Source organism: Pterocles gutturalis, unplaced genomic scaffold (genome assembly GCF_000699245.1).
Source record: "Pterocles gutturalis isolate BGI_N339 unplaced genomic scaffold, ASM69924v1 scaffold39544, whole genome shotgun sequence".
Lineage (NCBI taxonomy): Eukaryota > Metazoa > Chordata > Aves > Pterocliformes > Pteroclidae > Pterocles > Pterocles gutturalis.
The window spans coordinates 56,075-76,414 of NW_010132261.1; the positions used below are offsets into that span (position 1 = coordinate 56,075).

A 20,340-nucleotide genomic window follows, 5' to 3' on the forward strand; every position below is an offset into this window, starting at 1 on the left:
CAAATTATGTGCAAAGTGCACCAATAATCATATAGGCCAGCTCTTTAACTAGTATGTTACAGATTGTCTGTACAGTGGTTCTTTCCATAGGTTTTTCCACAGATGAGCAGGCACAACTAAAAGGGTCTACTGTAGGTGTCTTTTGCAATGTTTCGAATAATATTGAGGCCAGCAACTACAAATGACAGAAGTAAAATCAATTTGAATTTGTAAAACTTTTTACCAGAATCTATGATGTCTTTTCACTTGTTTTGTTGTCTCAGTTCTTACAGAGTTAATCTGTACTCAAATTATGACAATCCTGAAATTTTGTAGTTTTGCTGCTCACTATTATCACTGAGAATCCCACAGCAGCAGCTGAGGATAATACAGGCTTTATACTTTCACAGCATGGGCTCTACAGCTCTCCCAAAAGAAAAAGAAGGAAAAAAGACCATTTTTATGAGACATTAGAAATTACGAGACAGAAATAAATAATAATACTCATGTAACTCTTTAAACAGATACTGGCAATTCAGACTTCACTAATCAGTATGTTATTTTTTTAAATACCATTGTTTTACATGCATTTTTATTTTCTTGAAAATCTAGCTTCTGACAAATCACTATGAGCAGTGCTGGAAATATTATTGTCTGCCTTCAGGAATGGGAAGCTATGGAATTGCAGCAGAAGAAGAATTACATTTAACTGAAAAACTTTTCTGGGGAATATTTGATTCTTTATCTCATAAGGTAATGACTGTAATTCACATTACAGTATGGGATGACTGTATTGCAATGGTAATTTGCCATGCCAACTAGAGAAAGTTCCTGTTTTAACAATTTTTTTCACCTAATATGGGAGATATGGCAATGAGTGCTCCTAATGAAGTAACTTTCTAATAAAGAACTGAATGCTGAATCTTGAAAGATTCTCTCCAAACTAATGAAGTGTAAAATCTTTGTCTTGATATACCCAAACAGCCGTACACTTAGTAATGAGGCAGATTGCTTGCTGCACTAACAAGTCAATGTTGTCTCCTCTCCTATTTTGGCTTTAATAAACTTTTTAAAATACTTTTTACTGACATTAAATTAATTTTAAGAAATGTATGTATATGCTTGTCAAATTGTTGGTGTATGAACAGTAGGTTTACATTATTGGTTTTGAAACGTACACTTGTATTTTCTTAGTTTTCTGGTTATTGTCCAGCTTAAGAAATATGATGCAACATTCTTAGAAATAAACATTTTTCCATTTTCATGTTCCGAAGTGTGATCTTGGGATTTTTTTGTTTTTGTATTTCTTATAAGAGAAACATCTTACTGAGTAAATACTTTTTGTACTTGATTGGGCTCAAAAATCAGGTTCTCGCTATGGGACAATAATTACATTTTTCATCACATCTCATTGAATTTTATGTTCCAGTTCTAATCAAAATATTTAGATGATTGCTTCTCTAGGCATTCTGGTTTATAATATGGAAAGGAACATGGTCCCTGCATTACTCCAAAATGGCTTTTTAAGCCTTATATGTGTCTGATTTTAGTGACATTTATCTCTCTTACTGCTGTCACAAGTGCAGAGAGTGTCAGGAGGGCCTAACACAAATGAATGTTTCCAATTAGTGCATCTTACCTTTTTACAAATAAATGAATATGATATGTTTCCACCAACATTGGTGGCTCTCCATAATATTGTTTTCATTTTTCTGTACATGGTTGTTAGTCCAATGAAAGGAGAGTTGTGTAAATCTGTTGGGCTACAGGGTTCTCCATTGTTCTGTTTTGTAGTGAGATATTTACAGGTATGGTATTTTCATGGCTTCCAGCTTTTTAGTGGAAGCAATTTACCCGGTGATCTAAATTCTTTTGTTTGTGCCATACACACTAAAGAATGTTGCAACAAAACTAGAGGAAGTTAAAGCCTCAAAATTTTAGGCATTCTGCTTGCTGTTATATAAACATATAATTTTATCAGTAAGTGTTTTCAATGGACCTTAAAATTATTCTTCAGCATTTTCTTGACACAAGGCAGTCATTCAGATTTATAGAAGCATATAGTCTTTCTATTTCTAATAATGAAGCAAGACAATATTTTTGCAGTGTAAAATCTTTTTCCTATAAGTGCTTGATTGGTGCCTGTGTCATCAAAAAGATGCCTGTGCTATCTAAGTAAACATTTATTAAATAATTCTAATGGCATCAAACTCTTGCATTATAGTGTTTATCAGTAGATCTCAAAGCCTTTTAAAGCTATATCATTACGCTCATTTTACAGATGGGGAATCTGAAAGAGAAGTGTGGGTTTTTTTTGTTGTTGTTTTTGTTTTGTTGTTTTTTTTTTTTCCCTAAACATGCTAAGAATGTTGTTTGAGAGCTGGAAGGGAGAACCTTGGCCTACAGTGATCTGCTGCTACTTCCTGTAGCATGTTTTTTTTATAATCTAGTGTGTAACAATTGACGTTAATATGTTTTGTGGCAAGTTACTAAGGGTAGATTCTTCAGATTTAATTCTACTTTATAGTTTTATATATCAAGTACTTCTATGTTCTCTCCAGAGCTAAAATGACTAGAGGAGAAAATGTGCCAGTTCAACTCTTAGCAGGACATTTTGGAAAAATAATGAACTGACTTTGCTACAGTAAAACACAATTGCCTTTAACCAGCATGATTTAAACTGGAATAGATGAGGGAAAAGAGGGAGAAATTACAATGGCTTCTGCAGTTAAGATAGCAATTAGTCATTTTAGAACTAAGACAAGTATAAATGATTGTACTCCTATCAAATGTTGGCAAACAACACTTGACCCTTCCTATGTAGGCGTTAATAGCCCAAAGAAAACTAAAGAGTCATTTTTGCACTATGTATACTTTTACAAGTGTCAGCATACTCTTATGTTAATTTCAGTAGTCTTAAGAAGTCTATGAAGTTGCTATCAAGAAGAATAGATGTTATGCAGCAAAAATTTTGCTCTGTGCTTAGTTTTTAAATGTGCTTTACTGTTTGTTTGCATCTTCTAATCTTTGTGCATATGGCTGCTTGCTTTCACTAACATTTTGCATGTTTTTCTATTCGATTTTCCAACCAGTTCCTATCTCTCCTGCAGAAGTATGATCCAGAGCTCTTTCGAATGGCTTTGCCTTGTCTAAGTGCTATAGCTGGTGCCTTGCCCCCTGATTATTTAGATACACGAATTAGGTCAACTTTGGAAAAACAAACTTCAGTGGATCCAGAAGGAAATTTTGATCCCAAGCCTGTCAGCACAGCAAAGTGAGTCTTGTAATCATAGTGATTTGCTTTCCTGAAATATTTTTATACTATTCCTTGTTAATATTTTTTCTTCCTCCATAGGAAGAGTTGGCTGTTGACTGACTTTTTAATGATATTACTACCTTTCAGAAGTAGTGTAGGAATTTTTCCTTCCTCCTGCCAAATATTTCACTGCAACATATCCTGTTTACCAGCTATAAAACATATTCTTCTCAGAACTGTACAGATGTTAAATATTTCCCCATTATATCTGCAGAGTACATAGTAAATTCTATACTTACTGTGTACCCTATTACTTAACAGTTCAGATGTTTGGGATATAAGCACCTGTAGCACGTTTGATACTGTCATTATTTAGAGTGTGCTTATGACAAATCGTACAAGATTGTAAAAATCTGGTAAGTGATTCAATTGGCCTATTGCCCAAGTTTTTGGAAAATCTTCACTTAGTCTTGAGAATTGATCTGTAGCAACCTGTTACAGCAAAATAAGCAGGTCATGAATGATGATTTAATAGAGACTTGGCCTTCCTAGTAATCTTGTGGTTTTAAAATACAGATTTCTAACACTTAAGTTCAAGAACTGAGGATTACTAGTTGATTCTTGTTATTAAAGTCTTACCCCTCCATCATTATGCAATGTGAAACATCCTACTAATATTATCCTGTATTAAGAATTATCAAGAAAAATACCTGTAGGTTATGGTGAAGCAGGTTTTTTTTCTTGTGATTTTTAGTTGCTAATAAATGTAAATATTATGTATTCAAAATTTCCTGTAAAGGTCTTTATAGCCCTGATTTCTTTGTGACATTTCTTCTAAAAGAAAATGGAATTACAAAGCCAAATGTTTTGCCTTCATCTGGAGGTGAAGCATTATGATTAATGCTATACTATATTGACACATTTTACATAAATCAGACTGCAGAACTTATAACTGAATGACCATATTCCCCTTTGTTTACAGCCTTGTTCTTCCTGAAAAGTTGGAGTATATTGTTAGCAAGTATGCTGAACATTCCCATGATAAATGGGCCTTTGACAAGGTAGGAATGATTTTAAGAGACTGGCAACTGTCAGAAAAGGACTAGTAAATAATACCTGAATATCAAAAGAAAAATTGGACTGTTTAACTGATAGGCCCTTGTTCAGAGTGCATTAATGTCTGCATATTACTTTAGGGATATGTGAAAGAAACCTTTTGCTCAAGAAAATGCATTGAAATTTTTCACTTTTTCAAAGTGACCAGAATTTATTAGGACAAAGATCTGAGGGGAATTGATAAAGGGGCACTTTTTTTTTTTTTTCTTTTAGATCTTAGCTTTATTATGCCTGGTAATGACATTTTTTGGCTGGGAGTCAGAAATTCAGTTTTACTGCAGCATCTCTGTGATATAAGAGAGTACCTGGGAAGTCTAATGTCCTTTTTTTTTAATTTCAGAAAATGTAGTTAGAGCCTTTCTTTCTTTCTTTCTACCTTTAAGAAGGCTGTTATGTATTGATTGCCTTTATAATTTTCCAAGGGCTCTGTCACTGTACTGTGTTTCTGTTTCACTACTTCAAAATATCTATAAGACAAGACAATATATACTAAGTGATTTTTAAATATTTTTTTAATGTTACACTGAGACATTTAATAAAGCCTTTTTAGTGTTACATTTTGCAAATAAATTTTAATGTTAATAAATATAATTTTTAGAAGTAAATTTGAACAAAATTACGTTTGATGGAGTTGTTGCGGTTTTTGATACCTATGTTAGAAGTGTTTGGATATGAGTAACTCATTCAACCCAAGTATGAATTTTAAACCTCTTTAATTCACTGAAAAAAGACAGAGATGGGGTTAAGTAATTAATTATAACAATTAATAACAAATTAATACTAATTTTATAGAACAGTTACATAGAACGATTCTGTTTTGTGGGGCTATGTATGCAAATTTGTAGAGGAAGGTATACATATATACAGATATGTAAATATACACACATTAATCTCAAACCATAAATTTCAGTTAATATTGTTTAAGGTAAAAGATTCAGTAAAGTTACGTTCTTTAGTGGTTGATCTGCTAATGTTACATTTTCTTCTCTGTGTTGCTGACTCTAGCCTCTCAGAGTATAGAGACAGCTTTTTTACCTTAGCCAGTACCATCTTAATGCATGAGTCCATTTGAAAGGGGCCAGTGTGTATTAGGCTCAGAACTGGTTGTATGAGACCTACTGCTCATAGATGGCATCTAATCTGTCTGGGCTATGTTTTGTTCTGGTGTACCCACGGATGGATGCATGCTCTTTGAAGAGAAATTTCTGTGACACTGAGTAGCTATGGGAGTAGATTAGTAGTTCAATATGACAAACTAAGCTAGCCAATTTGCTGCTAGTCATCCATGTTGTTCTCATCTTATTCAGTATATTTATTTTTTTCAGACTAATAGTGGATGGAAATACGGTGTTTCACTGGATGAAAATACGAAGACTCACCCATTAATAAGACCTTTCAAAACTTTAACTGAAAAGGTAAGAGGAAATTTCAGCTGCATTAATACAAAGTAGACTGATTTGTGTGCTTTTTAAAATCTTCTTCAAATATATGCTAGAAAAGGAAGAGTGACAAACTAGGATTCTTACAGTTAAGAACAGCAACATGTATATGCTGAAGTGGTTGTTTAGTTAATCTTGCACAGAGTCTTGTATTACTTGCTTCTGTTATGCAGTCTTCGTAGGCCTGGGCCAATTTGTATTCAAAGTATCAATAGCACAGGGTTTTCAGGCCTTCATGGATGAGGAATGACTGGCAGCAACTCCTGGGCTTTAGATGAAAGTGTAATTTAACATATCTGAAGGCAATTTTGTCTTCAAGAAGGATGGTAGAAAAATTTTAAGAAAGCGCAGGAGATGCTTCAGTTCAAATGAGGAAAAACATTTAAACTACTTTAAATGCATTTTTTATTTTAACTTATTGACTAGGCATGAATGTCTTCTACTTGTCAGAACAGTGAACTGAATTTGAATTCTGTTATGTATTTTTGCAATGATTCATTGGGTGCCTCAAATAAGTCAATTACATTTGTCCCTCTTTACCACACTTTCCTGTTCAGAAAATGGAGATGACAAAAATCAAGAGGGATTCAAGAGGTTTAATTTCCCAGCTTTTGTATATTGCTTTGAAATCTTTGTAGAGGAGCTGAAGAATTTCTGGTTGAGTTGTTATTAAAGCAGTTTAAAGATAATTTTCTGAATGGTCTCAGATTAGAAGTTTTGAACCTGAAAATCAGTTTTTTCCATAAAAACTGTCATGCTTAGTAACTGTCATAAAATTCTTATTTATGGTAAGAACTGAAATATTTTTATTAGGTTGATTTGAGAAGTCTTAATGTGATAGACAGATTTTTTCACTGCCACAACTTTCAGATTTTCTCTACCACCTTTACTTTTGAAAGGAGTGTTGGAATACAGGCTGTTTGCTAATTTTTTATCAATGGCTGTATTTATATTGAAGAGGTGTATAGATCAGTAATGTTCTGTATCCATGAGTGGATATAAATATAAAAAAAGGCCTTATGTGCTGATGTGTTCAAATGTACATGCTTGCCTAACTAATTTCGTGGCACTTCTAGTGGCATAAATTTTTTATTATTTTGGGCTGGAGGAATCAACAAATCAGTTTCTAGATACAAACTACATTATTGCTCCAGAGCTCACTTGAGTGCTGTTAGTTTATAACACGTATCCCAGCAATAAATACCACTAAGAATAAAACAAAAAAATTGTAAGTATTTTAAAGCTTCTTTCTCATGTAAAAAGAACTGTATCATGTCTTCAGATATAATACACAAATTTTGTTTACTTTCGTGGCATGTGCCAATTTATAAAGAAGGATGGAATATTTTTACTGAGTTTTTGCTACTTGCTAACTATGGAGAAATTTTACATTGTTTTCTTCAAAGGAAAAGGAAATTTATCGTTGGCCTGCTAGGGAATCACTGAAAACCATGTTGGCCATGGGATGGAGCCTGGAAAGGACCAAGGAAGGAGGAGAAGCGGTAATGCATCAGCGTGAAAATGAAAAGCTCCGCAGCATATCTCAGTCTAGCCAGGTAAGGGGCAATTGCTTAAGTTTAGGAAGCAAAAGGCTTGTTTGTCAATTTACTAAGAACTTATACAAAATTCTGTTCATTTTATATTATTTTTAATGAAAAGAACCTTTTAATGTTACAAGTTCTGAGACTGGAAGTCATGTCATTATAATAAAAACTGTGCATTAACACTAAAGAAGGGATTGCAAAAAGACAACAGTTTTTCAGGCAATAAGGTTGTCAGAGAGCACATCTATTAATTTTCTTAGAAGACCTGAAGAGAGTTTCCGTATAGTCATTCAAAGAATACATGAAAGAGTATTTAAAGCTTTTTATTTTATAATAAGTAAATCTAATAACTTTCTTTTTTGGTCAAACAGAAGAGCCTGAAATGGGCTTTTGTCAAGATTATAATTATGACTGACAAGATTGCATATGTGATACTTTTTGTTAAATCTACTGGCAAAATTTGTAGGCAGTTATAGAGTATGTAGTAGCATTTTGATGTGACAAAGACTATTTTTTTAATTTGTAGTTTCTTGTAATAGCGTGTTGAGACTGCTGTTCAGCACGTCTGTGTCTTGAAGGGGGGAAAGCTGTTTGTGATAAGTGTTGGGAAATTTGGAAATTTTTATTGTACCCCTTGAGGTGAATCTAACATACATTTGTGCTTAAATATAGTGAGATTTAATGAGCAATGCACTGGGCAGAGTCCTACTGCTGTAAGCAGTTCTGCAAGGAGTGTGCAAAGATGTCTCATGAGCGGATTCCTTATATACACTTGCACCAGCACTGATCGTGAGCATCAGCATCATCTTGTGTTGCGTTCAGCCCCCAGCACAAGTTTTGTTTACCAAAAGTGGCCCCTGAGCACTCTGTTACAAGACAATTCTTGAGCATTTCTTATCTCTTCAGCAAACTTCACTCCATTACAGGGAGTCCTTCTGTCTATAGTATCTCTGCTTCCAGCCAGTTGAACCTGTTCTGCAGTTGGGCCTTCTTACCCAAGAAGATGCATGACAAAGACACGTTTGATTAGAGGATTTCAGCACGTTTAACTTCATTATTCAAATCACTGATTTATATGTGACTGTTCATATTTAACTTCTGCCTAATAGATTTGCTGCACTGGAGCGTTCACACTTTAAACATTTAAAGACTGCATAATTATATCACACCCCTTTTTTTTTAGTCTGTAAATTCCACAAGACAATAACTTATTTTAACATTTTGTTGCAATGTCTTGTCTTCAGTGCATGGTTCATTCAGGCTGTTGCCACACTGTTCTGTCATGCTTTGAAGGCACATCTTGTAAGCCTCATGATTGGTCTCCTCTCTTTGTCCAAAAAGCATAATTCTTAGCAGCTTGCCATCTGTTGCAAATAGATCCAAGTATCTGCAGCAACCTTCTTATTTCCACATCACCAGATGTATTCTATTAGAGTCTTCAGCACATTGCAAAATAAAAGGTGAACAGAGTTTCCACTAGAAAGTTTAAAAATATAAATGTTGTTACTCTAATCAGATCAACAGCAGAGATGTTGTACTTGAACATTTGATTCTTTTATCTGAAATACTTTTATCTGAAAACAAGTCTCTTTTTCTTTCCTCACAGGGAAATGGGTATAGCCCAGCACCACTTGATCTCTCTAATGTGGTGCTTTCTAGGGAGCTTCAGGTTTGTATTTGTATTTTACATGTGTAGTGCTGAAACAAATTAAGAGGTCTTTTTAATTATTATTATTGAGTTGAACTTTGTAGATTTTATGAGTGTATTTGAACTGTGATTGTGATAAGCTGTTGTAGAAAGGTGCATGCCATGCTATTTGTGTATTTAAAGAAGAGATTTCTACTGTTTATGCCATTGTTGCTTCCTGCGTTCCTAGAAAAAGTTATCGTGAACCTAGGAAAGGAGCTGTCAACAGCATGTGATATATGCGTATCCTGTGTCTGTGCTGACTTCAAGTAGTAGCTGAATGTAGAAATGACACTAAACTGTGATGTTTTTTACCACAAGAGTGTAGACTTTACTCAAGACTATAAAATTATGTAGAATTACAAAATTTTTAATTGTCACCTTTTAATTTTGCATCTTGTCTTTTCTGATGGTGATGTAGGGAATGGTCGAGGTAATGGCAGAAAACTACCATAATATATGGGCCAAGAAGAAGAAAATGGAGTTGGAAAGCAAAGGTAAGACAGAATCCTGTGAACCACACAAAACAAGACGAGGAAAATGAGGGAGAAGAAACAGTCTGAAAGAAGTCAGTGTAAGACAATCAAAATTGAATGGTTGCTTTTTGTACTTGAAGCAAAATAAATCTTACAGTAGAAAAACTTACAGTTCTTTCAACTTACTAAAGGTGGAGGTAGTCATCCTTTATTGGTACCTTACGACACATTGACAGCCAAGGAGAAATTACGGGACCGTGAAAAGGCACAAGAGTTGTTTAAATTCCTTCAAGTCAATGGTATAATCATATCTCGGTAAGTCACATATTTTTTTGAGATACTTGCTTACATTCAGTACACAAACCATGATGATTTTCCTTTGCTTACTGCAACTGCAATCTGTTAGTTATTAACATAATTACCATTTATCATATATTCTGTAAATCAGAGTCTCTGTTATTTTTATGTTCATGAAGATCCATCTGAAATAGTGTAGACGGGTAATATTTTTAATAAATATGTGATCATAGTAAATACAAAATGTTACAGTAGTGTAATTAAACAAGCAGATGATTCAAGACTTCTAAATTAGCAGCCAGCAGTGCCAGTAGGGATCATGGGAAAATAAATCTGAGGTCTGATACTGAAACACATCTATGTAAAAGTGCTTTTTAATGCAGTTTTTAAGAAAATGTTGATCTGAGTTCTGTGAAGCAGTGAGACAAGGTGGCTGTTTTGTGGGCATTTCATCCTTAGCTTCTGCTCAAGCAGAAGCGCAGGCTTCTTCAGTTGTACTCTAGCTTCAGTTGCTGTGTCTGGCAGTAAACTGGCCTGTGGGGACTTACACTGTCAATGAAATTAAAATAACTTATACTGTATTTTTATCTTTATATGATGGAGTTGTAAGTTACACAATACACTATAGCTATCATATTTTATTGTATGTGAAACACCTGAGCACATAGGAAACTATAATTTTGCTGGCATTAAGCATTTTTGTGAACTAAATTGTATTAATGAACAAATTTTTCTGTACATGCATAGAGTCAAATCTTACTTGTTTTAATTTATTTCTGGTTTTCAAGTCTGTGTCTGTAGTGAAAATACTCAGAAATTTATACAAATTGATTATTAGCATCTGCAAAAGGTAACTTTGTTGGCGTCAACAAATAACATCTCTTAAGATATTAGAAGACAGCTCTAAATATACATTTCTGTATTACTACTGAGAAAAAAACCCTCCTGCCACATATCTAGACTCTCAGCCAGAAACCAAAATGTAGGTATGGCATCAAACATTTTTATATCCTCCATAATGGCTTTAGAGCCGCTGAATGAAAAAAAACCATCAAGTTTAGTTTCTGCAGCTGAATGGTCCTTTGCAACACCAATGGAATTGCTCAAATATTAGTTTTAGTATCTCTTTGCAGCTGCTTCTGTTCAGGTTAGGAATACAATGTTTTCAGTGTTAACTAATGGGACAAGTCAACTTGAAAAAGCTGGTTGAAGCTCTTTATGGGGTATAGGCAAAGAGTTTGCAGTAATTGCCTATATCAGGGTGAATAAAGATTGTCCTCTTCTCAGTATTTTCTTTGGGTGAATATGTGCATATTTTAAGTATATATAAAATCTTTTGAAGTACTGATTGTAATTATCACATTTCCAGAATGTCATTCTTAGAAATGTTGGACTAATCATTAAAAGATGGAAATTCTTTATAATTGGAAACATTTAGGCAGCACAGTGTGTGTACTTTACATATACCATCTGCCTTTGTTTTGATTTTTGCTTCTCTTTCTTTGTTGAGAACACTTTTGAAGCGCTCTTGGGTGTTTATGACATACAGATAAATCTCTCGGGCCTTATTGAAGTATACATTAGAAACAACATGGTATTTTGATAAGCATCTTTAAGCCTCTACAAGTTTTTTGATGTTTCCTTTGTTATTTAACGGAACTACCAACGTCTTTCAATATTTAGGAAAGTACATGTAATCTCTTAGCAACCATGACTTAATATAAACACAGAGTATTTACAGTGATCTCACTGAAAATACATATTTAGTTGCATTACCTTCTTTGAGATTGAGGCAGCAGGAGATGTCTGTCAACCATGCATAGCTGTTAATGCATACCAAAGCATTTGATTTTACATGTGATACATCAATTAATAGAAGGTCATAAAAGTATAATAACTAGGACTCTTGAAATAGATTTTTTTTTCAAATGAAATCTGTAAGATGGGCAGTTAGAGTCTTGTTATGTTGGTGTAAAATGGGATCCGAATGTATTCTTTGGTTCCCTGGTTCTGTTCCCTCAGAGTATAACCATTCCTTTCCTCTTACCCATGCTTTGACATGGTCAAGAACATACACTTGAGTATTTAGATAGTTTTGTTGTTAAAATCTCTGCTGCATCAGCCTTCTCCCACAGAATTACTTTTTTCCTTGGATTCACCTTGTAGCTCTTTTTCAATTGTTAGTCTAATTTTTTGTTTATTCTTCCTGATTTATTCCTACACCAGTGCTAAGGAATCTCAGGACAAATGATCATTTCCTCCGTATCACGACAGTGAGTCCAGCAACTTTCCTGCTTTCTTGTTCCTTTCTTGCTTTTGCCTCAGTGCCACAAACTACCAGTTCCTCACTTCTTCCCTACTGCTGACACGTTGTTCAACTCCTCTGTAGTGTCTCCATCTCCTTTAGCTGGATAATTTTCTCTAATTGATAAAGGGAGGGTCTGCCTAGGTACTACTATTTGAAGAATTTGTCCAGAAGCAAATGAAGTAGACATTATGGATAACCAGAGGTTTCCCTTAATGTTACTCAATCACTTCCTCACTTGGCAAGCCAGTTAGATGTCCTGGGTGCAGGCCACCATCTGTCAACTGAAAATTTCAATTATAATTTAGTCCTCTTAATGTTGGAATAAAGAGACTATGAACAAGTTGCAAACTAAACAAATATACAAGAAAACCTCAAGGAAACAAAGAAGAAGGAATTAATGACTTGTAAAATCAAGTATGTTTGAAAACAGAATAAATTAAAATCTATAGAGTTATGTGACTTCAAAAAGAAAAAGAAAAAAAATCCCGTTCACATCCTGGATGACAAGACAGAATGCATCCTTAGCAGTTTTGTGGAATGAACCCTTAACAATAAATTGGAGAGCTTGGCTGCCTTTGAGAGGAACTTTGATGGGCTGGAAAAATAGGCTGACAGAACTCTTGTGAGGTTGAGCAAAGGTAAATGCAAAGTCCTATACCTGGGATGGAATAACCCCAGGAGTAGGGAAATTGAGTCTGACAGCATCTATGCAGAAAAGAACTTCTAATTCTGCAAGTTGAACATGAATCAGGAGTGTGTCCTTGTGATGATGAAGGCTGACAGTGCACTAGACTGTATTAGTAAATGTAGTCTGCAGGTTGATGGAGGTGACTTTTTTCCCCTTCCATTTTGTGATCATGAGACTATATCAGGAGTACGTCATCCAGTTTTTGTTTCACCAGTGGTAAGGAAGACACTGGCAAAAGAGTTAATCAAGTGGAGGGCCACTAAGATTCTTTGAGGACTGGCATGCATGTCATGCCAGAAGAGGGTCTGAGGAGAGGCTAGATTTTTTTTCAGTATTAAAACAGAAGGCTACAATAGAATTTTACCACTGTCTTCAATGCAAGGTTATAGAGATGATGATGTCAAACACTATCTACTCAAAGGTAACAAGTTGTTACAAGGGAAATTCCAGTTAGATATGTGAAAATATTTCACCCTTATTTTTCACAATGAGCGTGGTCAAACATGACAGTAGGGTCTTCAGAGTTATTATGAGATTTTGATCCTTGAAGATACTCAGTACATTATTGGACAAGGTTCTGAGCAACCTGATCTAACTGTGGCTTTGCTTTGATATGGGACTTGGATCAGATGGCACTCAGAGGTTCCTTCAAACCTAGGTTTTTCTGTGATCCTAAAGAATTTCAGAATTTCAGTGAGGTGGGTTTAATTTGTAGCTAGAATAAAATCTACTATTTTAAATCTACACATAGCCAAGCCGCATATGTTTTCAGTCCTCTTTAATATCTTGCATGCACCAGTCATGATTTAGGTCATGAATTTATCTCAAATAATAAATAATACATGACTCTTCAGAAAATATCACATACGATAGAAATTTTTCAAATCCTTTGAATATATAGTAGTTTGTTGCTTGCACTTAGATTTTCGTTTAGTAGCTTAAGTCATTTTGACTTCAGTCTTTGTTAAAATTCAAGGACAAAAATGAAGTTTAATAGTGAATAATGAAATGAAGTGTAGGACTTAGACTGATTTGGTAAAGCTTCAATTGCTGACTTCCTAAACATTTGCCACTTTAATCTGCCTGCAGTAGAAATTGAGTGACCAATGCATTGCTTAGATTCAAATGTACCATGACTTAATTTGTGCAATAAGATAGCTCTCTGAAGTTGTTATCCTAAAATAGATATATTTAGGATACTTTAATCCAAAGCTATTTTACCTCTTAGAGAAACATGAACTGATTTGTGAACATTTCTTGTGACATCATTCATAACTGAAAATTGCTATGGAAGGTAATTTTCTCCTTCGTATGAAAATTTGCCATAATTTAAAGATAATAAGGAATGTAATGCTGCATAGGATTGTCATAATTTGTACTACTGTAATCATCGTTATTTATCTTAATGCTTTCTAAAACAGGGGTCTGAATGAGATGGATTTGGATGCTTCATCCATGGAAAAGAGGTTTGCCTTTAAGTTTCTGAAGAAAATTTTAAAATATGTTGATTCTGCTCAAGAGTTTATTGCACATTTAGGTAAGCTGCAGATTTTATTTTGAAAATAATTTAAATTTTTAATATTTAAATATTTTAATTGATACATTTAAATTTGTAGCAATCACTATCTTTGTTGCATTTAAGAAACTTAAATGCTGTCTTTTAATTCTAACTGAATTCTTGGACATTCGTAATTAGCTATATTGTTTCTGCTAATTTATTTGTATTTCAGCAAAACTAAGTTTGCAAGGTATATCAAAGAGCTATGGTGTTATTTATTATTAGACAACTTATTTTTGTCTGCCTTGATTGTATCCTTGCAGAAGCCATTGTAACCAGTGGGAAAACTGAAAAATCTCCACATGACCAAGAAATAAAATTCTTTGCCAAAGTGAGTGATTTGGTATTTCAAGTAATGTTACAAACACATTTCACTATACAGAATATGGAAATTTGTAATGTTAGAATATTTTCAGGTAATAGAAATATATCTTTCCCATTTTTTGCATGGTAAGTAATCAATTAAATGTTAACAAATATTTCAGAATATTTTCAAAAATAATTCAATATATTTGCTGGATTCAAGTATTTCAAAATATTTCAATATATCTGCTTCTACATGAGAAGGAACATAGAAATTAAAAGGCAGCTTATTTATTAAATGAAATTAAATACTCTCGCTGAACATATCAATTATTTCTGAAAAATTTTGCCGCTGTATATCACTGAAGTGCATAGTATCATTTAATTAACAGGAATAAATACTCCTATGCATAGTAACGTCATACACATTTGTGTACCTAATAAGAAAAATGTTGTCAATCATCAAATTTGAAGTAAAAATAATATTTAGGATTTAATTTAGGATCTTAAACAAAAAAAAAAAAACCTCTCCCTTTGTATCTGTACTGGACAGTTATGTAAATATTGGAGAGGAAGGGTCCTCTTAGTTCAATGATATTTATCACTGTTGAATGTGGGAAGAGTTAAACCTTCAATATTAGATCCAAAATAGACAGATCTGTGTAACTCTGTTTATTCTTTACATAACTGTCAAGTAAAATTGTAAGACTTAAGGTTTTAATTTATATGACTTTGTGTCTGAAACAAGAAAATAGAACTGTTACATAACTTCTCAAATTCTTTGAATGATCTTTGATGAATCAGAGCATTGTTGCTACATTTACCATTGTGCTCTGTGAAAAATACATTTTGTATCTGTATTTCTTAGGTTCTTTTACCATTAGTTGATCAGTACTTTACAAATCACTGCCTCTACTTCCTGTCTTCTCCAACAAAAACACTCAGTAGCAGTGGATATGCATCAAATAAGGAAAAGGAAATGGTAGCAAGGTAAGTAGAAAATTAAGATATACACAGGAGGGATCTATATAGATAATTAAAGGTGTCGTCTTAGATTAAAGAGAAAAATAGTTCAAAAGCTCAGTTTCCTGACATAAAAAGTGAACAGTTTATTCTGTATCAGAATGGCAGTGAGTGAATAGAATTCCTCATTTTAGTATTCTTTAATACATAATTAAAGAATTAAGTACATATACTAATTTATATATATAAAATATATAATTATGGATGACAACATCAAAAACAGTAATAAATAATTCTGTGAGCAATGGAACTAATAAAACTTAGTTTCTGATGGATTTGTGTTTCATTGTTGATGCCAGTTTCTGGTTGAAGCTTATCCCACTTTTTGGGTCACTTAAATGGTCTCACATTTAAATTTTCAGATACCAAAAATGTGAAAATATCACAATGCATCTTTTTAGGGCTCATTACAGATTCTGCTCTCTCTACAAAATTACTTCTGCCCCCACACAATAGTTGTTGAAATTTAATAATTTTCAGACATCTGTACTGTTTCAGATTTGGTTGGAATCAGCCATTTGACTCAAAGTTATTCTAGAAAACTCAAATAAAAAGAAATAGTTGCCTTTTAATTTATGATGTGTTGCCTTTACAAAAATATGAATTCAATTTTTCTGCAGTTAACATTTAAAAATTAATATTTAAGTTGTTTTTAATTACAATTGTCATCTGATATTTTTGTTGCCAGTATTTTCCTCCCCTTTAAAGGTGTGCTGCCAGTTTTTTCCTTTGAGAAATTTTGTATCCTAATCTTTTAAACTGTATGTTACTGTCATGCTCTCTTACTTTAACTGTCAGTTTCTCAAATTTCTTTTGCTTTCTTTCACTATATTGACCAGAGTTTACTACTTTTTCGATGGAAGAGTAGATATTCTATGATTCTGTATAAATAGTAAAGAGTACCATTCTATATAAAACTTGAAAGTAAAGGTTACTTACTTGTTGTTAAACAAGACAAGGCCTAGCACTGAACTTCCTAGGTTACATTCTTCAGTTTATCTTCCACAGTATTTTTGCATTTCTCTAAATTATTATTACCCTTTTGTTTCCATCTTCTAGGTGGGCAGTAGTGCTTATATAGCAGTTGCCCATAACAGTGAGTGTTAAGTCCCTAAGCTTGATGAGCTTTCAGATACTGTATATGCAAATGTGCAAGATAGTCCTCCAGTAGCTGAGGAAGTCAACTCAGGTTCAGGAGGGTGGAAGTTACATTTCATTTCAATTTAATGTTTCCTCTCTGAATAATCCTTAGAATAAAGTCAGTCAGGTCAGCTTAATAAAGCTAGAAAGATGCTTTCTAGGTTTGTATGAAACGCCTTTACAAAGGCACATGAAAGAAGTTAGATGTCTAGCCTGCATATCTGCTATTATAATTTCAGAAATACCTTTTTGTCCGTTCTTCAATGAGAAAAGTGATTATTTCATCTTACAGGAAGTATAGTATTTCCTTGCTATTGTGAAGAAAACAGTGAAAATCTCTTGTTAGTAAGAGACCATACCAATTCCTGAGGTATATTTGCTTCATTTTTTATGTCCTAATTCCATTTTTAAAGTATAGCACAGATGATAAACAAGTCTACCTAGCTGTCTTTGTTTTTAGAAGTTAAAGCAGCCTCTTTAACCTCTAGAGAGTTATTAATTTATCTTTTTTATTAATTATCCTACTATTTTGACAGATAGGTTAGATATGCAAATTTCTCACATACTTGCCAGAAGTTCTTCTAGTCTGTATATATTTCAGGATTCATCTTATCATCACAGTGGTTAAACCAAGGTTTATTTATTTGCAGAGGATATCTTCACAAATTGTTTTAAATAGCATGAACGTTTGTAATATTCATTTCCTGCAAAATGCCAAGTGAAACACTAAAGTGTTACTCAGTTTTTCTTGTTCTTACAAAAATAATTTCTTATTCAGAAATAATAGCCATAACGAATGGCTAAGCTGTATAATATGCAATTGTTGGAAACCACTGTAATCAAAAGAAAGTTTCACATTTCAAGTCATCTCTGAAGTAGAAAAGTTTAGAAAATGAGAGAATTCAGAAACATCAAAAAGTTATTCATCTTAATGCAGTTATTTGACTGACTGTTATCATCATGTATGATTCAAAATACACATTCCAGGAACTATGTTGTGTTTTCCCTTTCATATTCCTACTACTCTTTATCTCATATTCTAAATAAATCTTTAATCTTTGTCTTGTCATCTTGCTCTTTCTGTTCTTTTCTACTTTAGCCTGTTCTGCAAACTAGCTGCTCTTGTTAGACATAGGATCTCACTTTTTGGTAAGTTGTTAAGAAAGATCTTGATAAAAAGTATAAAGAACGTATAACCATTGCTTCTATCTTACCTGAAACACTTCACAAACTACAGGCAAGTTGTATAAAATTATGCATTAATTTCCAGTACAATTAGTGAGTGCATTGAACATGGCTCTGAAGGTAACAGTTAAGAGAATATTTAAAGTATTGGAGCAGGAAGAAATAGCAGCTTCTAGCATTTTCAGACTCCTTTAAAAAAATCTCATGCCTTCAAAATCATCTTATAGTAGTTGTTTTGATTTCTGTCATCTAGCTGTTGAATCCAACAGATCAATTTCTCAATAGGCTAGGGGGAAGTAGCATATGTTTTTCAAAGGTATTAGTAAGAAAATGATGAAAGAAATGTAGGTACTACAAAATAACAACGTTCAGAGTGTTGCAGGGTCAAGAGAAGAAAATGAGCCACAAGTAGACACTAGTTCTTTTTAGTTCTTGTATGGAAATGGGCTTAAGAACTTGAAAGTTAGTTCTAGAACCAGACTTAACTCTCCCTCCAGTGACCTAAGGTGGGAGACTTATGTCATGTCTTGTTTAACCTGTGCATCTCTAATAATGATATTTTGGACCATTAGATTATCCTACTTATTTTATACTGTAGTGTTCTCATAGTATCTCTTTCTACAGGTAGTGATTCTGCTACAATGGTGAACTGCCTGCACATCTTAGCTCAGTCTCTTGACACAAGGTGAGTTTTTGACATTTGTACCAGCTACATACAAACTACGTAGGTGTTTTTCAGGAGCAGTTTTTTTATTCCTTATTTGTAATTAATGATATTAGCAATATCAATAATTCAGATGTTATCTCCATATTAGTAGATTTAATCTAAAGAGTTGCATATGCATTTTTCTGTTCAATGCTTGTCATTAAAACATTGAAAACTTCTTGCACCCTTTCCAAGGGCCTTTGAAGACTTTGGCATTAGAAGTATGCAGAATGTATTATTACATGGGCATAGTTACATTTGCTAACTTTTACTTTTTACCATTTAAATGCTTATGTAAATTAAAATGCAGGCCAGGATAGTTTCTTAATTTGAACTGTTTTCTGGCCTGGTTATGTTATACAGCAGCCTGACAATGAATTCATGAATAACAACACTGCAAAGCTTCATGAAGGGGTTGGAGAAGAGTGCAAAAAAATTAAGGAATGGGACTGTGATGCTTGGTACTGCAGTTGCATTTTCTAGATTTAGGGTGCTTTGAAGATAAGTAAGCGTGTATCCTGACTTGCACACCTAAGTACTGTGGCTTCCATAAAAATTTAGGGATTAAGAGATATTTTTCTTGAGCATGTTGTACAGGGGAACATTCTTCCCATCTGTGATATTTGCTGGAAAGGCATTATGTTGTTTGAAAGTAGATCACAAAAACTGGAAAGACAAAACTAAGGAAGATCTTTTTTGTTATTATTTTGCATTAAATGCTCCAAGCTGATTGTTGCTTATTCTGCTGTGTAGATGTAATTGTCCTTTTCAGCTCATAATGTAGAGTTCACTGATACACGTTTATCTTCAAAGACGGATAGAATATAACTAACATGTACATATATATCTGTACAACTACTGAAGATCAATGCAAAGTTAATATTTTTCCCTTATTGTTTTTCAGAACTGTTATGAAATCAGGATCTGAGCTTGTTAAAGCTGGGTTGCGTGCCTTTTTTGAAAATGCAGCTGAAGACCTGGAAAAAACTTCAGAAAATCTTAAACTTGGGAAATTTACCCATGCGCGAACACAAATCAAGGGTGTTTCACAGAATATCAATTATACTACAGTAGCATTGTTACCGATCTTGACATCAATTTTTGAACATATTTCACAATATCAGTTTGGAATTGATTTACTTTGTACGTATTTTATTTTCTTTTTGGAGTTTATTCCGTTATAATAATACAAATGCTTTTTAGTAATGATTGCATTAATTCAAAGGATGAAGTTCTGTTTTCAATAACATATTTCCAGCATTAAATCTGAAATTAGCTGCATAGTACCTTCTTTCTATTGCATGTTTAAAAGTAGTACTCAGGAAGTTTCAAGTTAATTATGTACAATATTTCACCAAACATTGAGAGAGAGAGAAAGTAAAATTTCCCCTTAAGTGCTCTCTTACCAGCTGTGTGGATGAGACTACAGAAATTTCCCTATAGAAAATTAAATTATGCTTATTTTTGATACATATTTTTACCTAATTAGATTAAAGGAGACAACACATTATTAATTCCTTGTGTTTTTTTTTTCTCTTACATTTGAAAATCACTTTATTTCTTTTAATTTAAATTTTCCTTATACTTGGCATCTTTTAGTTTAAAATTACAGAAATGCCTCCTTGAGGTTCAGCA

The 20,340-nt window shown here is 33.4% G+C and overlaps 1 protein-coding gene across 1 annotated transcript in view; it reads left to right on the forward strand.

Annotated features, from left to right (window-relative positions):
- The window catches only part of LOC104467172 (ryanodine receptor 3-like), a gene marked incomplete at both ends in the record, with an annotated part of 114,588 nt that overhangs the window by 55,503 nt on the left and 38,745 nt on the right, over positions 1–20,340 (forward strand). The window contains 14 exon segments of the mRNA XM_010080842.1: positions 592–732; positions 3,090–3,253; positions 4,218–4,296; positions 5,677–5,766; positions 7,197–7,346; positions 8,941–9,003; positions 9,443–9,518; positions 9,689–9,812; positions 14,212–14,327; positions 14,612–14,679; positions 15,520–15,641; positions 17,914–17,963; positions 18,624–18,684; positions 19,610–19,848. Of these exon segments, the coding sequence (XP_010079144.1) occupies positions 592–732; positions 3,090–3,253; positions 4,218–4,296; positions 5,677–5,766; positions 7,197–7,346; positions 8,941–9,003; positions 9,443–9,518; positions 9,689–9,812; positions 14,212–14,327; positions 14,612–14,679; positions 15,520–15,641; positions 17,914–17,963; positions 18,624–18,684; positions 19,610–19,848 (1,543 nt within the window).